Here is a 23,154-nt window from a genome sequence, read left to right as displayed (position 1 = left end):
GGTGCCGGGTCCCCGTGACTCAGAACAAACAAGAAAGCACGGGGACAAGGCAGGCCGGGCCAGCAGCCCCGAGGAGCCAGGAAGTGGCGCGGAGGCCCGGCCGCACACACTTCCCTCATTAGCTAGAATGATCTGGCCCCTGCGGGCCGCCGGCGAGGAGCCTGGGGGAGCCCGGCAGCCTCTGGGGGCAGCGCCCACCCTCACCTCGGTCAGGCTCGGCCGCCCAGACGCTCACAAGCCCCACTCGAGAAGTGGAAGAAAGTCTCCCGTGGCAGAGGGAACGGGGCCACGTCTTTGCATCCACGTGATGCTCTGAGCAGCAGAGGGTGACCCCAGAAGCCGGAGGGCGCGGCAGTGCTGGCGGCTTCTGACCCGCCCCCGGGAACCCTGCGCCCCAAGGTCCATGGCGGGGTCTCTGCCAGAGACCGGAGAGCCCGTGGGGACAGGCAGGCGGCCCCCAGCTGAGGGCTGGATTTCGTGCCACCTGCTGAGCGTGGCTGCGTGGCTGACCCCAGGTGAGGCCGCGGAGGAACCGCCCCGCTGAAGCTGGGGACAGAATCACGAGCAAACACGCAGGTGTTCTCGGCACTAAGCTCTGGGGTGGTTTGTTACGCAGCATCAGCGGACTGAGGCTGGTATTATATGTGCACGTGGAGAGTGTTTCTAAAAGGAATACAATGACCTATTACCAGGGACTTCGGGGAAACAGAAGGGAAATAGAATTTTAAGTCTTGTATCCAACTAAAATTCCTTACATTCAAGACAGCGTTAAAAATATTCAAATGGTAGATGATTAAGTCATACAAAGGATGAAGTGCTGACACGCGCTGCCCTGCGGACGGACCCCCGAGCCCACGACCCTTGGGGGTGCGGGGTAACCAGACATATGAGGCCCCACAGCGTGAGTCCATGTGTGACACATCCAGGATGGGCTCTTCCATGGACAGGGAGGGGGCTCCTGGGGGTCGGGGGGAGGGGGATGGGAAGTGGTCACTAATGGGGACTGGGTTTCCTTCGGGGTGATGGAATGTTCTCGAACTAGACAGTGGTAACAGTGGCACAACAGGCGAATGTAGTAAAACCCAATGAATTGTGCACTTTAGAGGGTTTTTTAAAGACTATTTTAATTTTTTTAAAGTTTTTATTTATTTGTGAGAGACACAGAGAGAGAGGCAGAGACACAGGCAAAGGAAGAAGCAGGCTCCATGTGGGGAGCCCGATGGGGACTCGATCCCGGATCCTGGGATCAGGACCTGAGCCGCCCAGGCATCCCAAGACTATTTATTTTAGACAGAAAAAGACAGCGAGAATGACCATGAGCAGGGGAGGAGCAGAGGGGGAGTCAGAACTGCAAGCTGACTCCCCACTGAGCATGGAGCCCCATACGGAGCTCGATCCCATGACCCTGAGATCACAACCTGAACCAAAACCAAGAGTTGGATGTTCAACAGACTGAGCCACCGAGGTGCCCCAATGGGGTGAATTTTATGGCATATGAACGCATCTCAAAAATGAATCCCTTAGTTGCATAACCACTGCCCAACGATACCCACCATCCAGAATGTTCTCTGGACTCTAGTCTTTCTGGCAGGTGGTGCTGCAACGTGAGAGAAGGAGTGGCCCAGGTCACGCTGCCCCAGGCAGGGAGGCCAGAGGGTGCCTGTGAGCTCCTGGGACAGATGCCACCTGACTTAATGGTCTCGTTCTGGTACCAACATTTTACAGGGAAGGCAGGGAAAGGGTTTGAAGAAATTCACCAGGTCGAAAGTGAAAAACCTAAGGATTACATCTCAGAATCCAGATAGGCATTGAACAAAATTCAACAGATTTCACATCCAAAACTATTAGAAACCAGAGAAACAAACAGAAAATGGGGGCCGGACAGGGGTAAGAACTGCCTTTACTTGAAAAAACACCATAAAGCGAAAGCCCACAGCAAACACGCAGCGTCCACCGCCAGAGGAGTGCAGCCGAGAGCCGAGAGCTGGCCACTGCAGTATGACAAGAAAAAAAAAAAAGGAACAGAGACCAGAAGGAAAGGCAAAATTTTAGGAATCCCAGAGAACCAAGCGGCCGACTGCTAGAACTAAACAGAGCAGAGCAGGTGGCCGGCAACTCACCCGAGGCCTGCACCGCACGTGTGCTGAGAAGGCGGCTCTGGGAGCTTCTGCCCCTTGCTCCCACCACCTGCTCTTTATCCGGCCGCCTCTCCCAGGTTTCACGCTTCGGTTAACTTTTACCTGTCAGATGTACAATAAGCGGACCCTGGGAAGGTTCCCCGTCCCCCAGGGGCACCAAGGCCCCAGAGCGGGGAGGGGATACGGGGGGGACAGGTGGACGGAAGGGGGGGATGGAGGGAGGTAAGTGGGGAGAGGCGCAAAGCAAGCACAGCAAAATGCCAATGGTAGGACCCAAGTGGTACGCAGTGCGCGTCCACTGTCCCATCCTTTCAACTTTTCTGCCCGGCTGAAAATTTTCCTGATGCGATCTTTTCCCTCTGGGTTAAAGGTGGAGTTTGACTTTCGCCGCCAGGTGTTTTCAAGCTTAGGAGAAGCACGTTTTTTTGAGTTGATTCTGCCCAAGGAAATGTGAGCAATCACAAGGGAAGCAGCAGTTGTTACGGAGCACCGTGTGCGAGGCTCCGTGCCTCTGCACGTTCACCCAGCAGACCTTCAAGAAGGCACATTCCCACCTCAGGGCCTTTGCACTCACCGCGCCCTCTGCCAGAATGCACTATCCATCTCCACATGTCTGGCTGCTGTCTGTCCTCCACCACCCAGGTCTCCCTTGAATATCGCCTGCTGGAGGGACTGTCCTTCCCACCCCCGACCATGCCTGCTTGATTAATTCATGACACACCTCGCTGTCTGGAGCTAATTGCTCGGCCGCCTTGCTCCTTACCAATGGAGCAGGGACCAGGACTGTCTTGCTGACATTACTTCCCCACGGCCTAGCCCAATCCTGGCACACGGTCAGAGCGCGGCGGCCACAGGTCCCGTGGGGCTGGGCGGGGGACGCTGGGACGGACAGGTGGGCCTGGATCTGGGAAGCACCCTGGAGGGAGGACAGCCCGGCTGTGAGAGGGGAGCACCAGGGAGGACACGACGCCAGGGACTGGGTAGGGTGGACAGCAGAGGCGGGACACCTGGATGTGGCCAGATGCTCAGGGCGGGGCACACACGCAGGACAGTGCCTGAAGGGCATCACAGGTGCTCGATCAACGTCCCTGTCAGGACTGGATACACAGACACTGTGGTTAGCACCCCCCACCCCACACTGTCCAAAACCCGGTTGGGCTGGCCCCCAGGGCACGTGGGAAACGCATCCCACTCAGTCCCCTCATGCCAAGGAGAACATACCGCGTGGGCGCTGGGCAACCACACGGGGCCTCAGCAGCAGCAGGACAGCCTAGAACAGCCTAGAACTTCAGAAGACAGGGCAAGTCTCCAACCAGGGCCTGGGGATTAAGCCAGCTGTCCTCCCCCTCTTGGATGCGCCTCCCCCCACAGGTGTGCCTGCATCACTCGGAGCCCCTGCAACACTGAATGGGGTCAGGTCAGGAATTAGGAATCTTCCTTAACAATCAACTACCCAGAGAACAGTCTGTTTCTTTCCTTTACTTCCTCACTTGCTCGTTCCAGACTGGGGAGCATTTCCTGCTCGCTGGGCCCTGCCGTGGGGATGAAGGGCTATGGAGGGAGGGGCACGGCCTAAACATGATGCTGAGTGACAAACGGATTTGAAACAAGGTGTAGGGATCCCTGCGTGGCGCAGCGGTTTGGCGCCTGCCTTTGGCCCAGGGCGCGATCCTGGAGACCCGGGATCGAATCCCACGTCGGGCTGCCGGTGCATGGAGCCTGCTTCTCCCTCTGCCTATGTCTCTGCCTCTCTCTCTCTCTCTCTCTGTGACTATCATAAATAAATAAAAATTAAAAAAAAAAAAAAAAGAAAAGAAACAAGGTGTAATATAAGGGACACCCCCAGGTTAAACAGATCTCGTCTTGTTTATCCCTTAAGTCAGGGGTCGTCAAATATGTCCTGTTAAAGACCAGAGGGACCCCAGGGAGGCAGGGACGGTGACCAGGGCAGAGGGGAGTGACATATAGGTGGCTCTCACCCAGGCCGGTCCTGCCCCACCTGGGGGGCTCCTGGTCCAGAGGCTGCTCAGCCTCCCCAGTGCCCGGGACGTCCCCCCCAGAACAACCCGGCTCTGTGTCCACAGTGCTGGAGACAGACTCTGGGGCTGCCATGGGGGTGGGAGTGGGAAGGACGAGGTGTCAGTATTCTCCAGGTATTTAAAACACTTTAGGGGGGTGCCTGGGAGGCTCAGGTCATGACCCCGGGGTCCTGGGAGGCTCAGGTCATGACCCCGGGGTCCTGGGATCGAGCCCCGCGTCGGGCCCTCTGCTCAGGGGGCGCCTGCTTCTCCCTCTCCCTCTGTGCGCTCTGGCTCTACCTCTCTGTCAGATAAATAAATACATCTTTAAAAAAGATGTTACGATAGGGCAGCCCGGATGACTCAGCGGTTTGGCGCCGCCTTCAGTCCAGGGCGTGATCCCAGAGACCCGCGTCCAGCTCCCCCTGCACGCAGCCGCTTCTCCCTCTGCCTGTGTCTCTGCCTCTCTCTCTCTCCCGGTCTCTATGAATAAATAAATAAAATCTTTAAAAAAACGTTACGATAAAAACATATTTGTACCATCCTGTATGCTTCTGTCTGGCTTGCAGTTCCCCGTAGTAAAAAGCTACAGCGCGCACACCTTTCCCAGCGCTGGGCTGGGCCCCGGAAGCAGCTTCTCCAACCTCCTAACAAACACTCCTGCAGGCAACTGTCACCGGACCCACCGTACAGCCGGGAAGACTGAGGCTCAGACGTCCAGGCCAGTTCAAGGCAGCAGAGCTGGACTCACTGGTGACCTCTCACGAGGGCTGGCTCTCAGCTTTGCTCAAGGCAGCCCCAGCTGGCCTGTCCTGACGCGTGACTGGAAGCTTCCTCCCAAAGCCCTCTGGTGGCTTTCCCTGACCCCCCGGGCTGACCTGCTGCCCCTAAATGTGCTCCCTCGCGCGAGCCCGCGTCCTGCACCCATCTGGTCACTGTGTGACCCCCACCACCCTGTCTACGGGGCTTGAGCACAGAGCCCCTGCTGGGCCTAGTACTGGACCTGGTGCCGCGCTCTGAGCCCGTGCGACCTCCTGCCAAGCTCTCGGCACGTGGTGTCACCCACACCGTCACCGTCACAGGGACAGAGGGCGACTGCTCGTCTTTCACGAACCTGGACACCCCAGGCTCACCCTCCAGACCCAGCACCCAGTAGTCACCCGCCCGCGCCCATGCACCCGCCAGCCTGTGGTCTGCTGTCTGCTCAGGTTCCTTCGCGCTGTGGGCCCTGGGCCATGCAGCAGCCGCATCTCCTCCCCACATCCCCTCTGCTTGGTGAATGCCTCCCCGGGGCCCATCCTGGGGCCTGGGGGTTCAGGGTTCTAGCCTCTCCTTGCAGCTTCCCTCTGGAACCCACAGCACGACACCACCTTCAGGGCTCTCCTGGCTCCAAGGACAGCTCCTCAGGACAGGTCGCTTCTCCCTGCCTCCCTCACTGACCCCCCTACCAGCCCTCAGGCACAGAGCTAGCCTCAGTGCACATGGCAGAGAAACCCTGGAGGGCTGCGTGGAGGCAGCTGAGGGCAAGCACCGCGGGACCCTCAGGGGAAGGGAAGGGCAGGGGGAATGCAGCTCTCACGTGTTCCCCGAGCTGGACATCTGATGAAGGGCTTCCCACCGGGCCTGTCCTGGGTATGCCTCTCACCCCTCTTCTTCAGAGGGTGAAACGGGCTCAAAGAAGGGGGATTAGGTGGCTTTGCATTCAGTCAGACGCCTACCTCACACTGCTGGGACAACAGAGGGACATTCTTTTTAACAACTTTATTTATTGAGACAGAAAGATACAGAGAGAGAGATGCAGAGAGAGAGAGAGAGACCACGAGCAGGGGAGAGGCACAGAGGGAGGGAGAAGCAGACTCCCCCGCTGAGCCGGGAGCCCGACGTGGGACTCGATCCCAGGACCCAGGGATCATGACCTGAGCTGAGGGCAGACGCTTAACTATCTGAGCCACCCGGGGTGCACCAAGAGATATACAGGTTTCAAAGATTTCATTTCTTTATTTTAGAGAAGAGAGCGAGCATGAGGGGAGGGACAGAGAATCTCACACAGACCCCTCCTGAGCACAGAACCCGACACGGGCTCGATCCCACAACCCTGAGATCATGACCTGAGCAGAAGCTAAGAGGTGGACATTCCACTGACTGAACCACCCAGGGCCCCTGCGCCTCCGTAAGATTTAATTTGAAAGAGAAAGAGAGAGAGAGAGAGGGAGAGGGAGAGAGGGAGAGAGACGGGGAGAGGGGCTGTTGTTAATATAACCCGGACCAGCAAACTGCGCCCTGCGGAACAATCCCACACGCTGTTTTATAAATGAAGTTTAATGGACACAGAGCCACGTGCACCCATTTCGGGATCCCTACAGCGGCTTTTGCGCTTCGACGGGAGAACGGGACGCTCGCCCCGGGCCCACCGGCCCTGCCCGGAAGCTCGCCAAGCCCCGACCGACGGAAGAGGGCAGGTGCGAGGAGCCTCCCCCCGGGCTCCTGGGGCCCCAGGACCGGCTCCCCCACTGTCAGCGCCGCGGCCCTCCCGGCAGGGCCCCCAGGCAGGCGCTGACTGTCGGCTCTGAAGTCCCAGGGTGGGGTCCCCACGCGGCCCTGCAGCCAGCGGCGCCCTGCCTCGGGTGGGGGGTCGGGGCTCCTCGGGGGACGCCAGGTGGCCAACGCTGGACCCAGCCGGGACGGTCCGGGGACGAGGCTGACCTGGAGACAGGAGGGCAGGACGGGCGGGGAGGGAGGGAGCCCCGCCCCGGCAGGTGCCCCGCAGAACATCACGCGCTGTCTCAGGACCAACGTGTGAGGTTCCTTGGCCCAGTTTTCCTCCCAGATATATTTTTACTCCCCGGAAGCCAGGGCTGGGCTGCAACACCGCGCCTGAATTCTGAAATGCCAAGAGCGCTGAGGACGCAAGCGGGGCTGCCGGCAGAGGCCCCCGGCCCGGGGCTCGTCACGCCCGCAGGTGCGCGCCGGTCAGGCTCCAGGTGGACATTGCCTCGGCACATGGTAAGCCCCAGGTGGGCCGGCCTCCCCATCAGGGCAGCTCCGGGCCTCCAGAATCCCGGGGCCAGCATGGGTGGCGAGCCGGGCCCGAACCAGGCCCCCGACGCCCGCCGGGCCCCAGGATCACCACGGGAGCCTTTCACCTTGAGGGTCCCTCCGCAACAGGCACGCGCTGGCTGCCCCACCCCGCGAGCCAAGGGCCAGCACGGCCCACCCTCCGAAGCCCGCGCGGGTGGCCAGCCTCCAGGACAGCCTCCGCTGGGCCGGGCCCCCGCGTCCTCCTGCAGTGGCCGGTGGGTGTGGTCGACGGGGTAGGGCTCAAGCCAGACACCGTCATGTTCCCGGGTGGACAAGTGGCTGCCATGCCGGGAACCAAGGTCACCTGCCACCAGGCATGCAATGGAGTAGGTGGGGAGTGGCTCCTCCAGCAGCGGTCAAACCTTCAGGTGAGGCAGGAGGCTTGACTGCAAGCTGCTCTGAGACCCTGTGGGAACCACGCAGCTCGGCCGCCCTCGGGTTCCGGACACACAGACATCATGAGATAATAAACACGTGCCACTGTCTAAAGCCACTACATTTGGGGTAATTTGTTTCACAGCAACAGCTACCTGATACACGCAGGGTTTCCACATGGCCCCCGAGTACAGATGAGGATGGCAGGCTGGGGGATGCCCACAAGGCTGGCTCTCTGCCCCCCATGCTCCTGCCACATGGCTTCCTCACTGTCCTCACATGTGCCAGGCAGTCCTGCCCCAGGGCCTTTGCACACACTTCTCTGGGATGCTCTTCCCCATCTCACCATTCAGGCCTGGATCAAAGTCTCCTCCCCAGAGAGAGGCCCTCCCTGCACACCTGGCTGAAGACTGCTCCCCACCCCACTTGCCCCATCATAACCCCTACCCCTGATCAGTTCAAAGCTCCTCCTTGCTCCTGCAGTCCCACTGGCTGCTCTCTTAGAGGCCAGAAGCCTCCTGAGGGCAGCAAGCACATTGTGCTTCATGGCCACAGCTCAGGGAGCCGCTCGGCAGGGCCGCCCACACAGTATCTGCTCCCTCCTGCCTGGTGGTGACGCGGGGAGGCACACGGGGAGTCACGACAAGGCCTGGGGGCCGGGGCACGAAAAGCCTGGCTCAGGAGGCAGACAGGGGAGCAGGAGGCTTGGGGCACAGCCTGCTTTGTGTCTCTAACCACTGGGCCTCTCCTGCCTGACGCTCCAGCACCGGCTAGAGAGCAGCAGGGCTGCGGACACAGCACCAAGGAGCTGACGTTTGCTGAGCCTGAACGTGGGGCCGGCAGCGTGGGACACCCTTGCGTGTGAATTCACCACATCCTCCAGCAGCCCTAGGCGGTGGGTCTGCTGCTACCTACACTTAATGACGTGGAAGCCAAGGCTCCAAGAGGCCAGCCAGGCCACTGGCCTGAGGTGCTCCAGGAAAAAGTGGGAACAGATGAGTGTGATTCTGGGCAATCGGGCTCCAGCCTGAGCCGCAAGCACACAGAGGAAAGGAGACGCCGAAGCACTAGCCACACTATAGCCAGCAGAGCCTCCCTGGCAGAAGGAAGAGCCAGTGCAAAGGCCCTGGGGCATGACTGTGTCTGAGAGTGTCTAGCGGTCAAGTGACCATCCCTGCCGCCCGTGCTGCTCAGGAGCGCGGGACAGGGTGGGAATCCGGTCACAGGGGCAAAGGCTGGTGCGGGCCTCTTCCTGTGTTCCTTCCTTCTGGGCTTCCCTCCAGGCCCAGCATACAGTAAGCGCTTAGGGCTGATGAGCAAGCAGGAGTGCCCAGCCTGTGCACAATGGGATATCACATGGGCTTCAGAAGACCCCGGGGGGCCCTGAGCTGCACCCACAAGGACAAAGCCAAACCTAATGTGTTAAAGTGTAAACTGCAGAACACAGTGGAAGATTCCCAGTTCCCCATTTTTTTTCTTTTTTACAGATTTATTTGTTTTGGAGAGAAACAGAGCGAGCGGGAGGAGGGGCAGAGGGAGGAGGATCTCAAGCCGCCTCCCCACTGAGCGCGGAGCCCGATGTGGGGCTCAATGCCGGGACCCCAAGATCACGACCGGAGCTGAAACTGAGTCAGACGCGTCACCAACTGAGCCGCCCAGGCGCCTCTCCCATTTCCTCATTTCCTAACTGATGACAAAGCCACAGTAATCCAGGCCGGGTGGTCCCCACAGAGGCAGGGACATCGTGGAATGGTCCAGAATGCATCAGTGAGGATCCAGGCGTCCATGTGCACACTTGCAGCCCGCTGAGATCCACCGGGCACCACGACCCCTCGGGGGGGGGGGGGTGCAATCCCCACGCCGGGACGACAGGACCTCCCTGCGTGGAGGACGGAGTGGGGCCCCATCCCACACCACACACAGGACAGACCCCCAGCACAGCGGGACTCGAAACCGATGTAACGAACAGAGGAAAACACGGCCGAGCCTTTACCACGTCGGGTCCGGCCGTGGCTTCTTGCACGTGACAACGAAGCACAAGCAACCGAGGCAAAATAGACTGGACTTCCTCAAAATGAGAAACATTTGCGCTTCGGGGGCGGCGCCCGGCGGGCTCGGTGAAGTGTACGACTCTTGACTCTTGGTGGCCGGCTCTTGAGCATGAAGCACACTTGAAAAGTAAATAAATAAATAAAATATTTGTTACAAAATGTTTGCCTACACAACAGGAGAGAATATTTGTGGATCACAGGCCTGGGAAGGGACCGGTCTCTACGACACACAAAGGACGCTTAGGATTCAACAATAGAAAGAAAAACCACCCAAGGGAAGAACGAGCAAAGGCTCTGAACAGACACATCCCCACGGAAGACGAACCCGTGAAGAGGACTCCACGTCGTCAGCGGGATGCAGGCCCACGGGGGGGGGCACCTCGCCCCCCAGAACAGCCAGAGCTGAGCTGACACCCGGGAGCAAGTACCGTCCAGGACGGGGGATCCGAGGCCTCATGCACGGCGGGTGGGATGGGAAGGGGGGCAGCTGCGGTGGGGGAGTCTGGAGGTTGTTCACAAGGTTAAACCCAGACTTCCACGCGACCCAGCAACTCCGCAGCCGGGTGTCCGCCCACACGACAACCTGCCCACGCAGGTGCACGGCACACCACCCGTTATTGGCAAAACAGCAGAAACGACCCAGTTGCATCAACAGATGAATGGATACACAGGACCCGCTCCATCCCCAGTATGGAACGAAGAAGAGCGAGGTGTCCACACGTGGTACCCGTGGATGAAGCCCGAGCACATGACGCCTAGTGACGGCGGGGAGGGTGAAGGCATCCTAAGGGGGAGAGAGCACGTGCAAAGGTCCTGGGGGAACAGGATGGGATGCTTTTGAGCAAAGAACAGGATGGGTTTGGTGTGGCTGGAGGGGAGGGAGCAACGGGAGGAGCCGAGAATGGGGGCAGGGAGCAGCCTGGGGGGGCAGAGCCCCGACCAGCAGCCGAGCCTCTCCCCCCACACCCCCCCCAGATCTGTCCATCCCCTTCTGCTCCCCCACCTGAATCTCACTGCACAAAGTGAATGCGTTTCCAGAGCAATAAACAGGAAGCCTTGCAAAGGATGGGGGAGGGTGGCCATGGGTCCAGAACTCCGCAGGCCTCAGGCCAGTGGTCACTTTTCCAGAACCCCCCAGCATTCAAGAAAGAGGATTCCAGAACTTTCACCAGTCTTGCCACCAACACGGCCACACACAGGTCCAGGCCAGCGCGGGCCTCCCCACAGAGTCCAGGGCCTGAGGCTTGAGAGAATCTTGCGGCTTCCTGAAGAAGCAGGCTAGGGGACCAGCGCTGAGCGAGCGGCAGGCGGAAGGCCTGGGGGTCGGGTCCACAGAGTGTGATCCTGGACCCCATCCTGGTGAGGAGACAGTCGCAGCCCTGAGGGGCAGTTTTGGACTAACTGATATCCTGGGAATCCTGACCGTGCATCGGATCAGTGGTGACCTCGGGGGCGACTTGACCCCACACTTAGGGACGAGAACGTCTCTGATTTTAGGATCCGCAGCAGCTCGTTATTCGCGGGCCTGTACCAGCCGATCCACCCACTGGCCAAATCAACACCCGCGAGCCTTTCACCGTCACCTGCAGACACGCAGGGTAGTGAGAAATCTGTCACCTCCCACCCGTGTCCAGCTGAGGTCACTCTGCCTTCATGGTTCACCTCATGGACCACAGACACTTTCCACGGCCTAATGAGTGACGTGTCTTGAATTTTTGTGCTTTTTGTTGGTGATTTTCACAGGTTAAAACGGCCCCCAAGCGTCTGCCTTCGGCTGAGGTCATGATCGAAGGGTCCAGAGGTGGAGCCCCGTGTGGTGTCGGGCTCCCTGCTTCCCCCCAGTCCCCCCAGCCCCGGCAGCTCCCCCTGCTTGTGCTCTCCCTCTGAAAGAAATAAAGTGGCCCCCAAGCGTAGAGCCGCAGTGCTCTGGGGCCCGCGGGGGCAGAAGACCGTGTGTGACAGGCCCTCAGAAGGAAAACACTCGTGGGCAGCCCGGGTGGCTCAGCGGTTCAGCACCGCCTTCAGCCCAGGGCCTGATCCGGGAGACCCAGGATCGAATCCCACGTCGGGCTCCCTTCTCCCTCTGCCTGTGTCTCTGCCTCTCTCTCTCTCTCTCTCTCTCTGTCTTTCATGAATGAATAAATAAAAATCTTAAAAAAAAAAAAAAGAAAGGGAAAACACCTGTGTGGACAAGCCTCCCCCACGCATGAGCTCCAGCGCCGCGGGCCAGGCCCTCAGCCTTAGCGAATCGACCACACATACCTTACAGAGAGGCTCTGAACAGAAACACACGTGACACAAGCTTCCACGATGAAACTGTGAGCAGAGGCTCGCAGGGACCTCACCCTGTGCGCCCGCGGGAGCCCTGCTTCCGTATCCACGGACTCGGTGTTCGCGCCGACCTTACAGGACAGAACCGACGCGAATGAGGAAAACCGGCCACCTGGGTGTGTCAGGACCAAAGGGGCATCAAGTCCGCAGCCGACTCTCAAGTGGCCCGCAGCATCTCTCTGTCTCCCTCACACACGCGCGCGTGCGCGTGCGTGATAATACCCATTTGGTAAAAAGATAACGTAACGTGGTGAAGTGTGAGCAGCTGGCGAATCTCAGCTAAAGGCCTATGGGTGTTTGCTGCAGTATTCCTGCAACTTTTTCTGCAGGCTTGAGAATTTTCAAAACAGGAAGTTAAAAAAGAAAATGTACGGACACAGAAAACCACCTGGGATGACGGTTATCTCTCCTGGAAGCAGAGGGCGAGACAGGAATCTTCCCTCTCCCCTGACCACAGGTCTGATTGTTGCTTTTTTAAAGGAAACATGTTATTACTCGTCGTTACAGACTCGCCTGCTGCAAGAACCAGGCGGATGAGTGGGACAGAATAGAAAGTCCAGAAATAGAGCAGCCACGTGCACGAATCTGGTATGTGATAAAGGTGGCATCTCAAATCAGGGAGGAAAAGCAGCTTATCCAGAAAGTAGAGTTGGGACAACCCCGAACCACCTGGAAAAACACGGAACAGTAGACTCTCTTACACCTTGTGTAGGGATGAGTTCCAAATATAGCAAGATTTTAAATGTGTTGTTTTTTTTTTTAAGTGAAACTACAGAGGCTCTAGAAAAATTATAACCTCAGAACAGGGAACTCTTCTGTCCACGACACCAAACCGAGAAACCGTAAGAGTAGAGATTGATAAGTTTGGCCACGTAAATACAAAGATATCTGCCTGACATTATTTATCATCATAAGAGATGAGAAAAGACCACTCATACCTGTGCATAAATTAAAAAGAACAAAAATGAACACTGTTCACGATATATAAAGAGCTTCCACCAATCAATAAGAAAAAGACCCCGAATGAATATGGGAAAGTTACAACCGCCCAGTTCCCAGAAGATACAGAGAGTTGTGAGACGTGAGTTATTAAATGTGGGAACAGGGGTGAGCAATGAGGAGGGGACTGGCCCAAGTGCACCTCGGGGCGTCCTTCATACACGAATACCCGAGGCTCACCCCACTTCCTTAAAGCTTCCAGGGGAATAAAGGCCAAGAAACGTGTGTACGGTGTAAACAAGAGACAAAAAGCAACTGTGACAAAACTGTCACCGTTTTGGGGGTTGCTTCTTCCAACCAAAAGCCAGGCTAAGTCCCCAAGACGCCTTCACACGGACTCAAGCTCGCGGGGCCCCTCGGGCTGGACCCCAAGCCTGTCAGGGTGGCCGGCTGGTAAAGCAGGTGCAGGGCCCCGTGGCTAATCCCCCGGGCCCATAATCCCCACACGGGGCAGCCCACAGCTCCAGGCCCCCCTGTCCAGCTGGCAGCGGCAGGCAATCCTCAGTGGGGTCTCAACCTGCCTTGTCACGAGTGGCGACACGTGGCTCAGCTACAGCAGCAGGCGGTGCAGACAGGAAGGCCCGGGAGCCCGAGACCCCCCTGGAGCCCGGGCCTCCCCAGCTCTGAATGCTGACATCACGAATCTGTCATTTGGTGAGCGCCACCCAGGGGCTGCAGGCCTCCCCCCCCCCCCCCGTTCCTGCCTCCCGAATCCCCAGGACCCCACTGCCCTCATCTTGAAAGGAGTTGACATGGGGAGCAGCAACTGCACTGGCTCAGAGGCACAGCGTCCGGGGGGCAAGGGGGGCCGGACCCAGGCCAAGACCCTGCGTGCCCCTCCCACATCAGCACCAGCCTGCAACAACTTGCTCCTCCCCAGGCTCTCCCCAAGGCCCCCCACCAGCTCCAAGGCAGGGGCCAATCCCTTGTGGGTTCTTCGGCTCCCTCAGCCTCCATCCAGGCCCCCAGCACCGCTCAGCACAGCTCACCTGGTACCTGCCCTAGGAAGCTGGGCCAGGCCCCCCACCCCCACCCCACAACCCCACATGACTGGCCCTGCCCGTTTCAGAGCCACCCACAACACCAATTTTGTTTCCATGGATCAAATGACTCAAGCTCATGCCTACCTCAGGGCCTTTGCATGGGCTAACCCCTCTGCCCAGAACACTTGACCCGTGGCTGCACTTCTCACTTAGGCCACCCCTCCCCAACCACCCCACTGCAGCTGGCCCCGCACTGGCAGTCGCCCCGACACTGGTTTCTTTTTCCTCTGCACGCTCACTACTGACCAGCCTGCTCTCACCCAGGGGACAACAAACACTTTCCACTTTCCGTAAAGCACAAGACCGTGAGTATGCCTGACGTTGCAGGCCATGAAGTCTACGAGCAAAAAGTCTTCTCAGGCCACACGTGAGTGGGTGGGTGCAGCTGTGTGTGAATAAAACTACTGATGAAAACTGGTGCTGGAGGGGCTTGACCCCATGGCCCAGTGGCTGAGCCCCGACCCTGCCTGCCTGTGTGTCGAGAGCGCAAGGGAGCCTCCGGGTCACTGCACCGGCCCAGCTGGCCCTCTGTGGGTGCCTGATGTTTAAGGGGCCTTGTTCAAAGACGAAGAAGCAACTGGGTGTCCCCAGGAACCCCGAGCCTGATGGCAGACCCCACCCCGCGCCAGGCTCTGCAGGCAGCAGGTCCAGCACGCGGCCCTTGACCGGAGGAGGGAGGAGCCCAGCACCCACCCGGGGCCAGCTAAGGGCCCAGGGCGCTAAGGCCGTAGGGGCCACCGGCCTGACCCAGCCCCATGAGAAACGTGCAGCCGTCGCACCCATTTCCCAGGTGGACACCCTGAGGTGGGGGCCCCTGGCTGGTGGAGGACGCACGCAGGATGTGGACCAAGCAGTCTAGCTGCCAAGGCCTCTCCATGGAGGGGACGAAACTGGCAGAGGCAAAAGCGTCACGTTGCCAAGAAGCACCCAGGGCACAATTCCATCTGGGAGATTTCTGCCTCCGAAGCACACAGATGACTGGCAGCAGGGGGTGAGGGACCATGCGCCCACAACTACAGAGGAGGCCTCCGGTGACAATGCCCCACCCCAGCCCCGTGGGCTCCTGCTGGTTTTCAAGCACACAGGCCTTTGCCGGGGCTGTGCCATCTTCTTTTCTCTCCTTCAGGCCTCCTTCCAATGCTGGGGGAGGCCTCACTGACAAGGAGCTATTTGAGCAAAAACTTGAAAGAGCTAAGGAAGCAAACAACACAGAAATGACAAACATTCTAGACAGAGGGCATATGTGCAAAGGCCCTGAGGCAGGACCACACCTAGTGTGATGGAGGAACAGCAAAGGGGCCCACGTGGCTGGACCAGAGTGGGTGAGAGGGGGAGGGGGAGAGAGGGAGGAGGGGAGGCAGGTAGGTGGCGAAGGCCCTCATGGGCCTTGGGGAGGACTTGGGTTTTTATCCCAGGTAGGTGGGTGCCCTGGAGGGCGGTGGGCAGAGGAGGGTGGAACCTAAGTCTGTTTTTTTTCTTTTTTTAAAGATTTTAATTATTTATGAGAGACACACACAGGGAGGCAAAGACACAGGCAGAGGGAGAAGCAGGCTCCTTGCGGGGAGCCTGATGCAGGACTCGATCCCAGGACCCCGGGGTCACAGCCTGAGCCCGAGACAGATGGTCAACCACTGAGCCACCCAGGTGCCCCCTAAGTCAGTTTTTAATGGGAGCCTTCTGGAATGAGCTGTAGGGAGCACAGCAGGGACAGGGGACCAGGCCAGCGATGCTTGACAGGGCTAGACCAGGTGGGGCAGAGATGGGGGAAGAAGGAGGCAGACTCTGGGTCCATTGTGAAGACAAAACCAGCATAATCTGCCACCAGATTAGATGTGGGAGGGGGCTGGGGGGGGTGCCGAGAACGAAGCCAACTGTTCTGTGACATCATGCAAGCACGAAGGACAGGAGGGAAATGGCTCCGAAAACCAGATCGCAGCTCAGGCCAAAAACCCACAGGTCCTAACAGTCGGCCCCGTGAACATATCCGACCCCCCTCCGGCCCTTCCTGGGCCAGGCTCGGGAGCAAGGAGCAGGGCATTTAAAGTAACCGGATTCTAAACACCACGATACCATTTCACCTCCACCACACTGGCCAAAATCAAGGAGCGGGTAACATTCGGAGCTGGCACCACTATGGCGGAAATCTGGCCCCTGCCAGACCTTTCTAGAAAGTCAGTGGGCATCAGATACTGACGTTCAATCTGCTCGCCACCACCCAGCCAGTCCCAAGCAGGGGCTTCAACTGCTAGAAGGTAAAGGGCCACAGTCAAGGGCCACGATCAGAGATGTTTACCATAGCATCTCTCGAAACATTAAAAGGTGGACTCCGGTAGGTCCATTAAAATGGTCCTCGGTAGGAGGCTGGTTGAACCAGTAATGGCTGGTGCCTAGAACAGCCTGTGTCGAATGTTCATGAAACACTGTCAACAGGCTGACGCATGCTAACTCAGTAAGGCTCATGGCCAGCCCCAGGCAGGACACACATCACCCCACTTAACAGACGGGACTACTGAGGCCCAGCGAGAAGTCAAGGCATTTGCCCTTCAAGGTCACACAGCACTCGACCAGGGTTTGCACCCTCTTAACCACGGCACCATATTCTCTCTCTCTCTCTGAAGAAAGAAACTGATATCAACATGGGAGAAAAATTCAGATAAATTGCAAGATAAATGCAGATAAAAAGCAAGCCAAGTTATGGAATAAAAGATACAGTACGATGGTTCTCACCCGGGCTGACGGTGTCTCCAGGGGACACCGGAGGTATCTGGGGGCATTTATGGTCATCACGACTCAGGGGAGATGTTTCTGTCACTGAAAGGGCGGGGCCGGGATGCTGCCCAACACCCTATGGTGCCCAGGACGGTACTTCCAAAACAAAGAATTTTCCAGCCAAAAATGTCAATAGTGCCGAGGCGGAGAACCCCTGGTGCGGCATGGAACCATTTTGGCAAAAAATAAGCAGACGTGTTTATGGATTTCTACATTTCTAGGAGCAGTAGGAAAAGTGTGGACAGTTATTACCCAAATGAGGACTTACACCAGGAGAAATGAGTTTGGAAAGGGAGCGGTAGCTCTGCATTTTAAAGTTAGTGAAGTAAATGATTTGCTGGGGGAGTCAGATTTCTGCGGATCTTGGTGACGGGCAGTCAGGGCCGGTCCCTTATCTCCCACGTCCCCTTGCTTAAACCCGCCACCCCGCCACCGCTGGGGCCTGGGGCTCTATCTGCCCCCCGTGTGGCTCACTGAGCCCCTGATAAAATAAATGTTAGCTCTGTGGCTTCCTTGTGATCACTGGGTCGTGGGCTGATCTGTCTCTGAGCAGCCCAGGTCGGAGGGCTGATCGTGCGGGCCAGGGGTCTGATAAAGGAGCACGGCTGGGTGCCCGAACCACGTCTAGGGCCAGCCAGGCCAGGGCACCGGGCCCGGCCAAGAACAAGGGCGAGGCAACCGGCAACCGGATGGTGGAAGGGAAGCGGGTCATCTACCAAGCACTTCCAGATGGCAGTAGGGACAGAAGCGGCGGGAGCCTTCCAGAGCCTGGGGGAAGCTCGCTCGCTGGCCCTGGCGCTCTCTCCCCAGACATTTCGCCCAGCCCCCCTCCCCCCGCCCCAGCCACACAGCACATCCCGCCCTGCCTGCCAAGGAAGCTTCAGGAGGCCTGGGGGAGAAGGAGGACGGATGCCCATGTGGGTGTCTGCAGGGCCTCTGCTGGCGAGGGCTGCCCGAGGAGAGCGGAGGATCCTGCAGATCCGGAAACTTCTGTTTGGAAGCTTGAGAATGTGACCCAGAAGGAACCTTGGGGGACAAGGGGCCATCCCTCCGGGCAGCAGCTGGGCTCTGCGAGTGCCCCGGACACGGCTGGCCGGGAGCCTCCGGGGCTGGGCCGGGCCACCTCGCTCTGCACACCTGCTGTTCTGGAGGAGGCAGCCCCCTCCAGCGTCCAGGGAGAAGGCTGTGGGGTGAGGGGGGCCGCCTGTTTCTGCTCCACCTGCCTGCAGAGCCGTCCAGATGTCATGTCCTCAGCCCCCTCCTGTTGCAAGCAGGGAAACCGAGGCCCAGAACGGCAATGAGTGGCCAGTGCACTAGAAACTGGGGTTTGGGGGACTCCCAAATGAGGAGGAATGAGGCAGCCAGGAGGCTGACCCAGATGGCCTCAAAGACCCCCCGCCTCCCCCGTGGCAGCTCCTGGCCTTCGGCGCACCGCTCAGCAGAGGATGTGCCCACGGTTGTGCTGCGGGCGGCCCAGGGAGCGGGGCTGTCAGCGCCCCTGCCCCGCTCACCGGGCAGGCGCGGCCCCCGCCAACCAGACTGGGTGGGATGCGACCCCGGGCGCCCTCGGCGGGAGGCAGCGCGCCCACCCTCCGCGTGCACCCCCGCCCGCCCCGAGGTGCGGACCCCGGTTCCCTGCACGCCTCGGACGGGGGCTGCTCCCGAACCGGCCCCGCACGCGCCCCGGGAGCCCCCGGGCAGGGCGGCGGCCCCGCGAGCCCCGGCGAGGGGCGCCCCATCCCCCCCCGGGAGCGCCCCCGAGTGGAACGTTCCGGCCTCCCCGCGGCGGTCCCGGCGCCCCTCCGGCGCTCGGGCGGGTCCACTGGGCCGCGGCGGGGGGAGGCGGGCGGGCCCATCGGGGAGCGCGGAGGGAGGAGGTCCGGCCCCGCTACCTGCCGCCGCGCCGCTCTCCGTGGTCCAGGACGCCTCCGAGGTCACGGCCTCCGCCTCGGCGCTCTCCGCCTCGTCCGGCACCTCCAGCTCCATGGCCGCGCGCGGACCGGCCGGCGGGCGGGCGGCCGAGGCTGCACCCGAGCTGCGGCCGCCGCCGCCGAACAACAACCGCCGCGGGCTGGAGGGCGGAGGGAGGGGGCCGGGGGCGGGGCCGGGGCGGGCCGGGGGCGGGGCCTGCGTGCGCCTGCGCACAGCACGCGCGCCGCCGGCAGGGGCTCGGGGCGGGCCTGCGTGCGTCCCCGCGCCTCGAGCGCCCCCAAGCGCCCGGGGGGTGGAAGGGCGGCGCCGCGCGCGTCCCTAAGGTTAGAGCCGGGATAACCCGCGCGGGTCACAGACCCAAGCGCTGACTACGAGGAGCGAAGCGCTGTCAGCATCGCATCGCGGATGACAACTTCTGCGCTTTGTCGTCAGGAGCAGCTATGATGACGCAACAAATGACGCAATAAGTAAAAATAAACAGGATCTGTGTTAACGTGCACGGCATATAAATGACGCGGTAGGAAGGTGCAGGCAAATTAATACCGCCAGACAAAAGTACATAATTTTGACAACAGAGATAATGTTAAAGCGTCGCAGACGTATATAATATATAACACTATGTATGATGTAATGCGAAGATACAAATAACGATGCAATTAAATATCAGGCTAGATGCTAAAGCCTCTGAGTACAATCCCGTTGTAAGTTAGGGACCTATTTCTTGTTTGCCTTTTTTTTTTTTTTTAAACTACTAATACGTTCCCGGTACCTAATATGGAGCATAACACCTAGAAGAAAATAAATATTTGAAAGTATTGATCAACCAGATTGGGACTCTTATCATTCCCATTTTACACACACAAAGAAAACAGGAAAAAAAGAAAGGAAGGAAGGAAGGAAGGAAGGAAGGAAGGAAGGAAGGAAGGAAGGAAGGAAGGAAGGAAGGAAACAGGAGCTCAGAGAGCTGAAGCCACCTGCTGGAAATCATAAATAAGGATGCTGTGAATCAGTGTGTTTACATACTGTATTAGGACTCACTGTGTTCGTGTCATTAAAGTTTAATGGTGAATTTTTTTAAAGATTTGTTTATGATAGACACAGAGAGAGAGAAAGAGAGAGGCAGAGACACAGGCAGAGGGAGAAGCAGGCTCCATGCCGGGAGCCCCACGTGGGACTCGATGCCTGGACTCCAGGATCACGCCCCGGGCCAAAGGCAGTCACCAAACTGCTGAGCCACCCAGGGATCCCCTTAATGGTGAATTTATTGATGACATGTCTAGGTTACTAATTCTGAGGCCATGATTCAGGGAGTAATAAATGTTGGTATTATTAGTTTCGTTCGTGACTAATGATTTCTGTTGGGGGGTGAGTGGGGGAGTCTGAGTACCCAGCCGGTGAGGGACAGCCTAGGATATTTTCACCCAGGCCTGTCTGACTCTGGAGACGTGGCCCTTCAGCACAGTCTGGGGTCCTGGCAAGGAAGTGGGAGACTGGATTCTGGGGTGCTTGGCAATGGGATGATGGGGATTGGGAAGATGGAGCAGGTCACAGTCAAACCCAGAGGTTAGAAAGATGTTTCTGAAATGTTTTCCATCAAAACAAGGAGGCAAATCAAGAAAGGAAAGGGATGGATAATAGGACTCAGGATGTGGCAAAAGGAACCCCCAGCTTAGCTGTGCCCTCTGTCAGAAGAGAGCCAACCCAGATCGGAGTCCAAAGATTTAAGGGAATCAAAGCATGAAGGATAAACAAAATATGGCCCATCCACACACTGGAATGTTCTCCAGTCTTAGGAAGGAAGGGACCCTGACACCTGCCCCCACATGGATGGGCCCAGAGGACACCGGGCTCAGGGAGGGGACCCAGACCCAGAAGGACACTTCCTGTAGGACCCCACTCCCAGGAGGTCCCCAGAGAAGGCCCGTCCACAGAGACAGAGAGGAGGTGGTGAGAGCCAGGGGTGGGACCGGGGGCCGGGGTCAGTGCTTCCTGGGGACGGGGTCTCCATGTGGGGAGTTAGAAGGTTCTGGAGAACGATGAGTGTGCTTGATGCTACTTAGTTGTACACTTAAAAATGGCGAGAGTGGGAAATTTTATGTTGTGTGCATATTTTTTTTTAATGATAGTCACACAGAGAGAGAGAGAGAGAGGCAGAGACACAGGCAGAGGGAGAAGCAGGCTCCATGCACCGGAGCCCGACGTGGGACTCGATCCCGGGTCTCCAGGATCGCGCCCTGGGCCAAAGGCAGGCACCAAACCGCTGCGCCACCCAGGGATCCCTGTTGTGTGCATTTTATCATTTAAAACAACGTAACAGGGATCCCTAGGTGGCACAGCGGTTTGGTGCCTGCCTTTGGCCCAGGACGCGATCCTGGAGACCCGGGATCGAATCCCACGTTGGGCTCCCGGTGCATGGAGCCTGCTTCTCCCTCTGCCTATGTCTCTGCCTCTCTCTCTCTCTCTCTCTCTCTCTTTCTCTCTCTCTCTGACTATCATAAATAAATAAAAATTAAAAAAAATAAAAAATAAAACAACGTAACATAAAGCCTCCAGGAAGAACTCTTTGGATACACACCATGGATAGATCTCCTGAATCATCTTGAATCTGGTGTTTTGTTAAGATTTTGTTTCTTTAAGTCATCTCTACACCCCGCATGGGGCTCAAACTCACACGTCCCTCATCCTCCACTGACTGAGCCAGCCGGGCACCCCTCATTTTAAATCCATTTTGAAGGAAGATTAGAGGGATGGTCCTCGAAGCCTGGTCCTTGGACCAACAGCAGCAGCCTCAGCATCACCTGGGAGCTGGTTAGAAATGCAGATTCTTGGGCAGCCTCAGACTTCCTCTATCAAACACTCCATGAGTGGGTGGGACCTATAACCTGGGTTTCGGGGAACACCCTCCCCCCCACCTCCTCCTCACCTGAACTCCAGGCAATTCAGATGCCTGGGTTTGAAAACCACTGGCTCAGACAACTGGAGAAGGGTTGGGGGCTGGGTCAATGATAAGGATCTTGAAAACGAACCAAATTTAAAAAAATCGGGATCCCTGGGTGTCGCAGCGGTTTGGCGCCTGCCTTTGGCCCGGGGCGCGATCCTGGAGACCTGGGATTGAGTCCCACGTCGGGCTCCTGGTGCATGGAGCCTGCTTCTCCCTCTGCCTGTGTCTCTGCCTCTCTGTCTCTCTCTGTGACTATCATGAATAAATAAATCAAATCTTTAAAAAAAAATCAACTTCCAGGTTGATTCTGAAAGTCTCCTGGAGGGAAGTCAATACTAACATCGAAAAAAAAAAAAAGTGGCAAGACAGGTCTTACTTAGATATGCGGAAGTGAATGTCCAAATAATCAGTTAAAAGACGCTCAAGGAGGGGTGCCTCTGGGAAGGGAGGAACTGTGGGGTGGCAGTGGCACTGCTAAGTTTAGCAAACCTAAATGATGACTCTTTAGGGTGCATGCATTACTGGGGGAAAACACACACACACACACACACACACACACACACCAAACAAAAAACAAACTGGTGTTGTGGGAGGCAGGAGAGCATGGTTAGGGAATGGAGGGGAGGGGCGGGGATCCGGGCGGAGGTCGCAGCTTCTGAGCCTCCTACCTCATCCCGTCGTGTTCCCATTTTACAGGCCGGAAAACTGAGGTTCCAGGGCTGAGGCCGGTTATCTGGTTTCTAGCGCCCCCTGGTGGCTGTTACCGCCAGCTCCAGGTTCTCCAGATAGGGACTCCGCGCTTCCCTCCATCATTCATTCATTCATTCATTCATGCCACAAGTCTTCACTGAGCACCTACTGTGTACCGGGCACTGTTCCAGGCCATGGGGACATAGAACTGTCACGCGTGCCAATTTAAATGGAAAGCTGTAACGTCATCTTAAAGTTTTTAGTAACCACATCTCGAAGAGTGAAAAATGAACAGGGAAGATTACTTTTAACGATTAAATTTAATCTAACCCAAAACATCTGAAACTGTTACTGTTACTGTTCCAACACGGAATCAGTATTCAAAATAACGAGGTATTTTACGTTCTCTTTTGCACGCTGAGCCCCCCACATCCAGCGTGTGCCTTACACCTACCGGCACCTGAGGACGGATCATCGTGGCTAGAAGGTGCGGACCCAGCATGGTCCTATGAGCACTTTACAGACATTTTCATCCGTTTATCCAACTTCTCAAATAGCCCCAGAACGTAGGGGCTGGTGCTTTTCCCATTTTTCAGGTGAGGAAACTGAGGACACTCGGTGACTTGCCCACAGCTGCCCAGCAGGGAAATGGTTGGCCAGTCCCGGCACAGGAATCCACGCAGGGGCGGCAGTGGCTGAGGAGCAGAATTTGCGCTCAGATGTGTTCCGCGGGCGGGAGCCAGCCGAGCGGTGATCTGCGGGGGGCATGTCCGCCCCCCCGACAGAGCT

The 23,154-nt window shown here is 57.9% G+C and overlaps 1 protein-coding gene across 15 annotated transcripts in view; it reads right to left on the bottom strand.

The window, feature by feature from the left end:
- Nucleotides 1–23,154, bottom strand: part of PIP5K1C (phosphatidylinositol-4-phosphate 5-kinase type 1 gamma) — a 62,239-nt gene that overhangs the window by 31,647 nt on the left and 7,438 nt on the right. For 3 of the 15 annotated variants that reach the window (XR_012012434.1, XM_072787830.1, XM_072787831.1), the window contains exons 1-2: nt 18,695–18,827; nt 17,940–18,063 (exon numbers count right to left, since the gene is read on the bottom strand). The exons of 1 other annotated variant lie outside the window; for it this stretch is intronic. Coding sequence is in view for 8 of the 14 variants with exons in the window: in XM_072787830.1 (XP_072643931.1) it covers nt 17,940–18,048 (109 nt within the window). In the remaining 6 variants the exon portion in view is untranslated. Of the gene's footprint in view, nt 1–2,120; nt 2,186–9,602; nt 9,780–11,922; nt 12,164–17,939; nt 18,064–18,694; nt 18,879–23,154 lie in introns of those variants that run through there. 11 more of the 15 variants (XR_012012433.1, XM_072787827.1, XM_072787829.1 and 8 more) reach the window with 9 other exon arrangements.

This window comes from Canis lupus, chromosome 19 (assembly GCF_048164855.1).
Source record: "Canis lupus baileyi chromosome 19, mCanLup2.hap1, whole genome shotgun sequence".
Lineage (NCBI taxonomy): Eukaryota > Metazoa > Chordata > Mammalia > Carnivora > Canidae > Canis > Canis lupus.
This window is presented reverse-complemented; position numbering and strand designations above follow the sequence as displayed.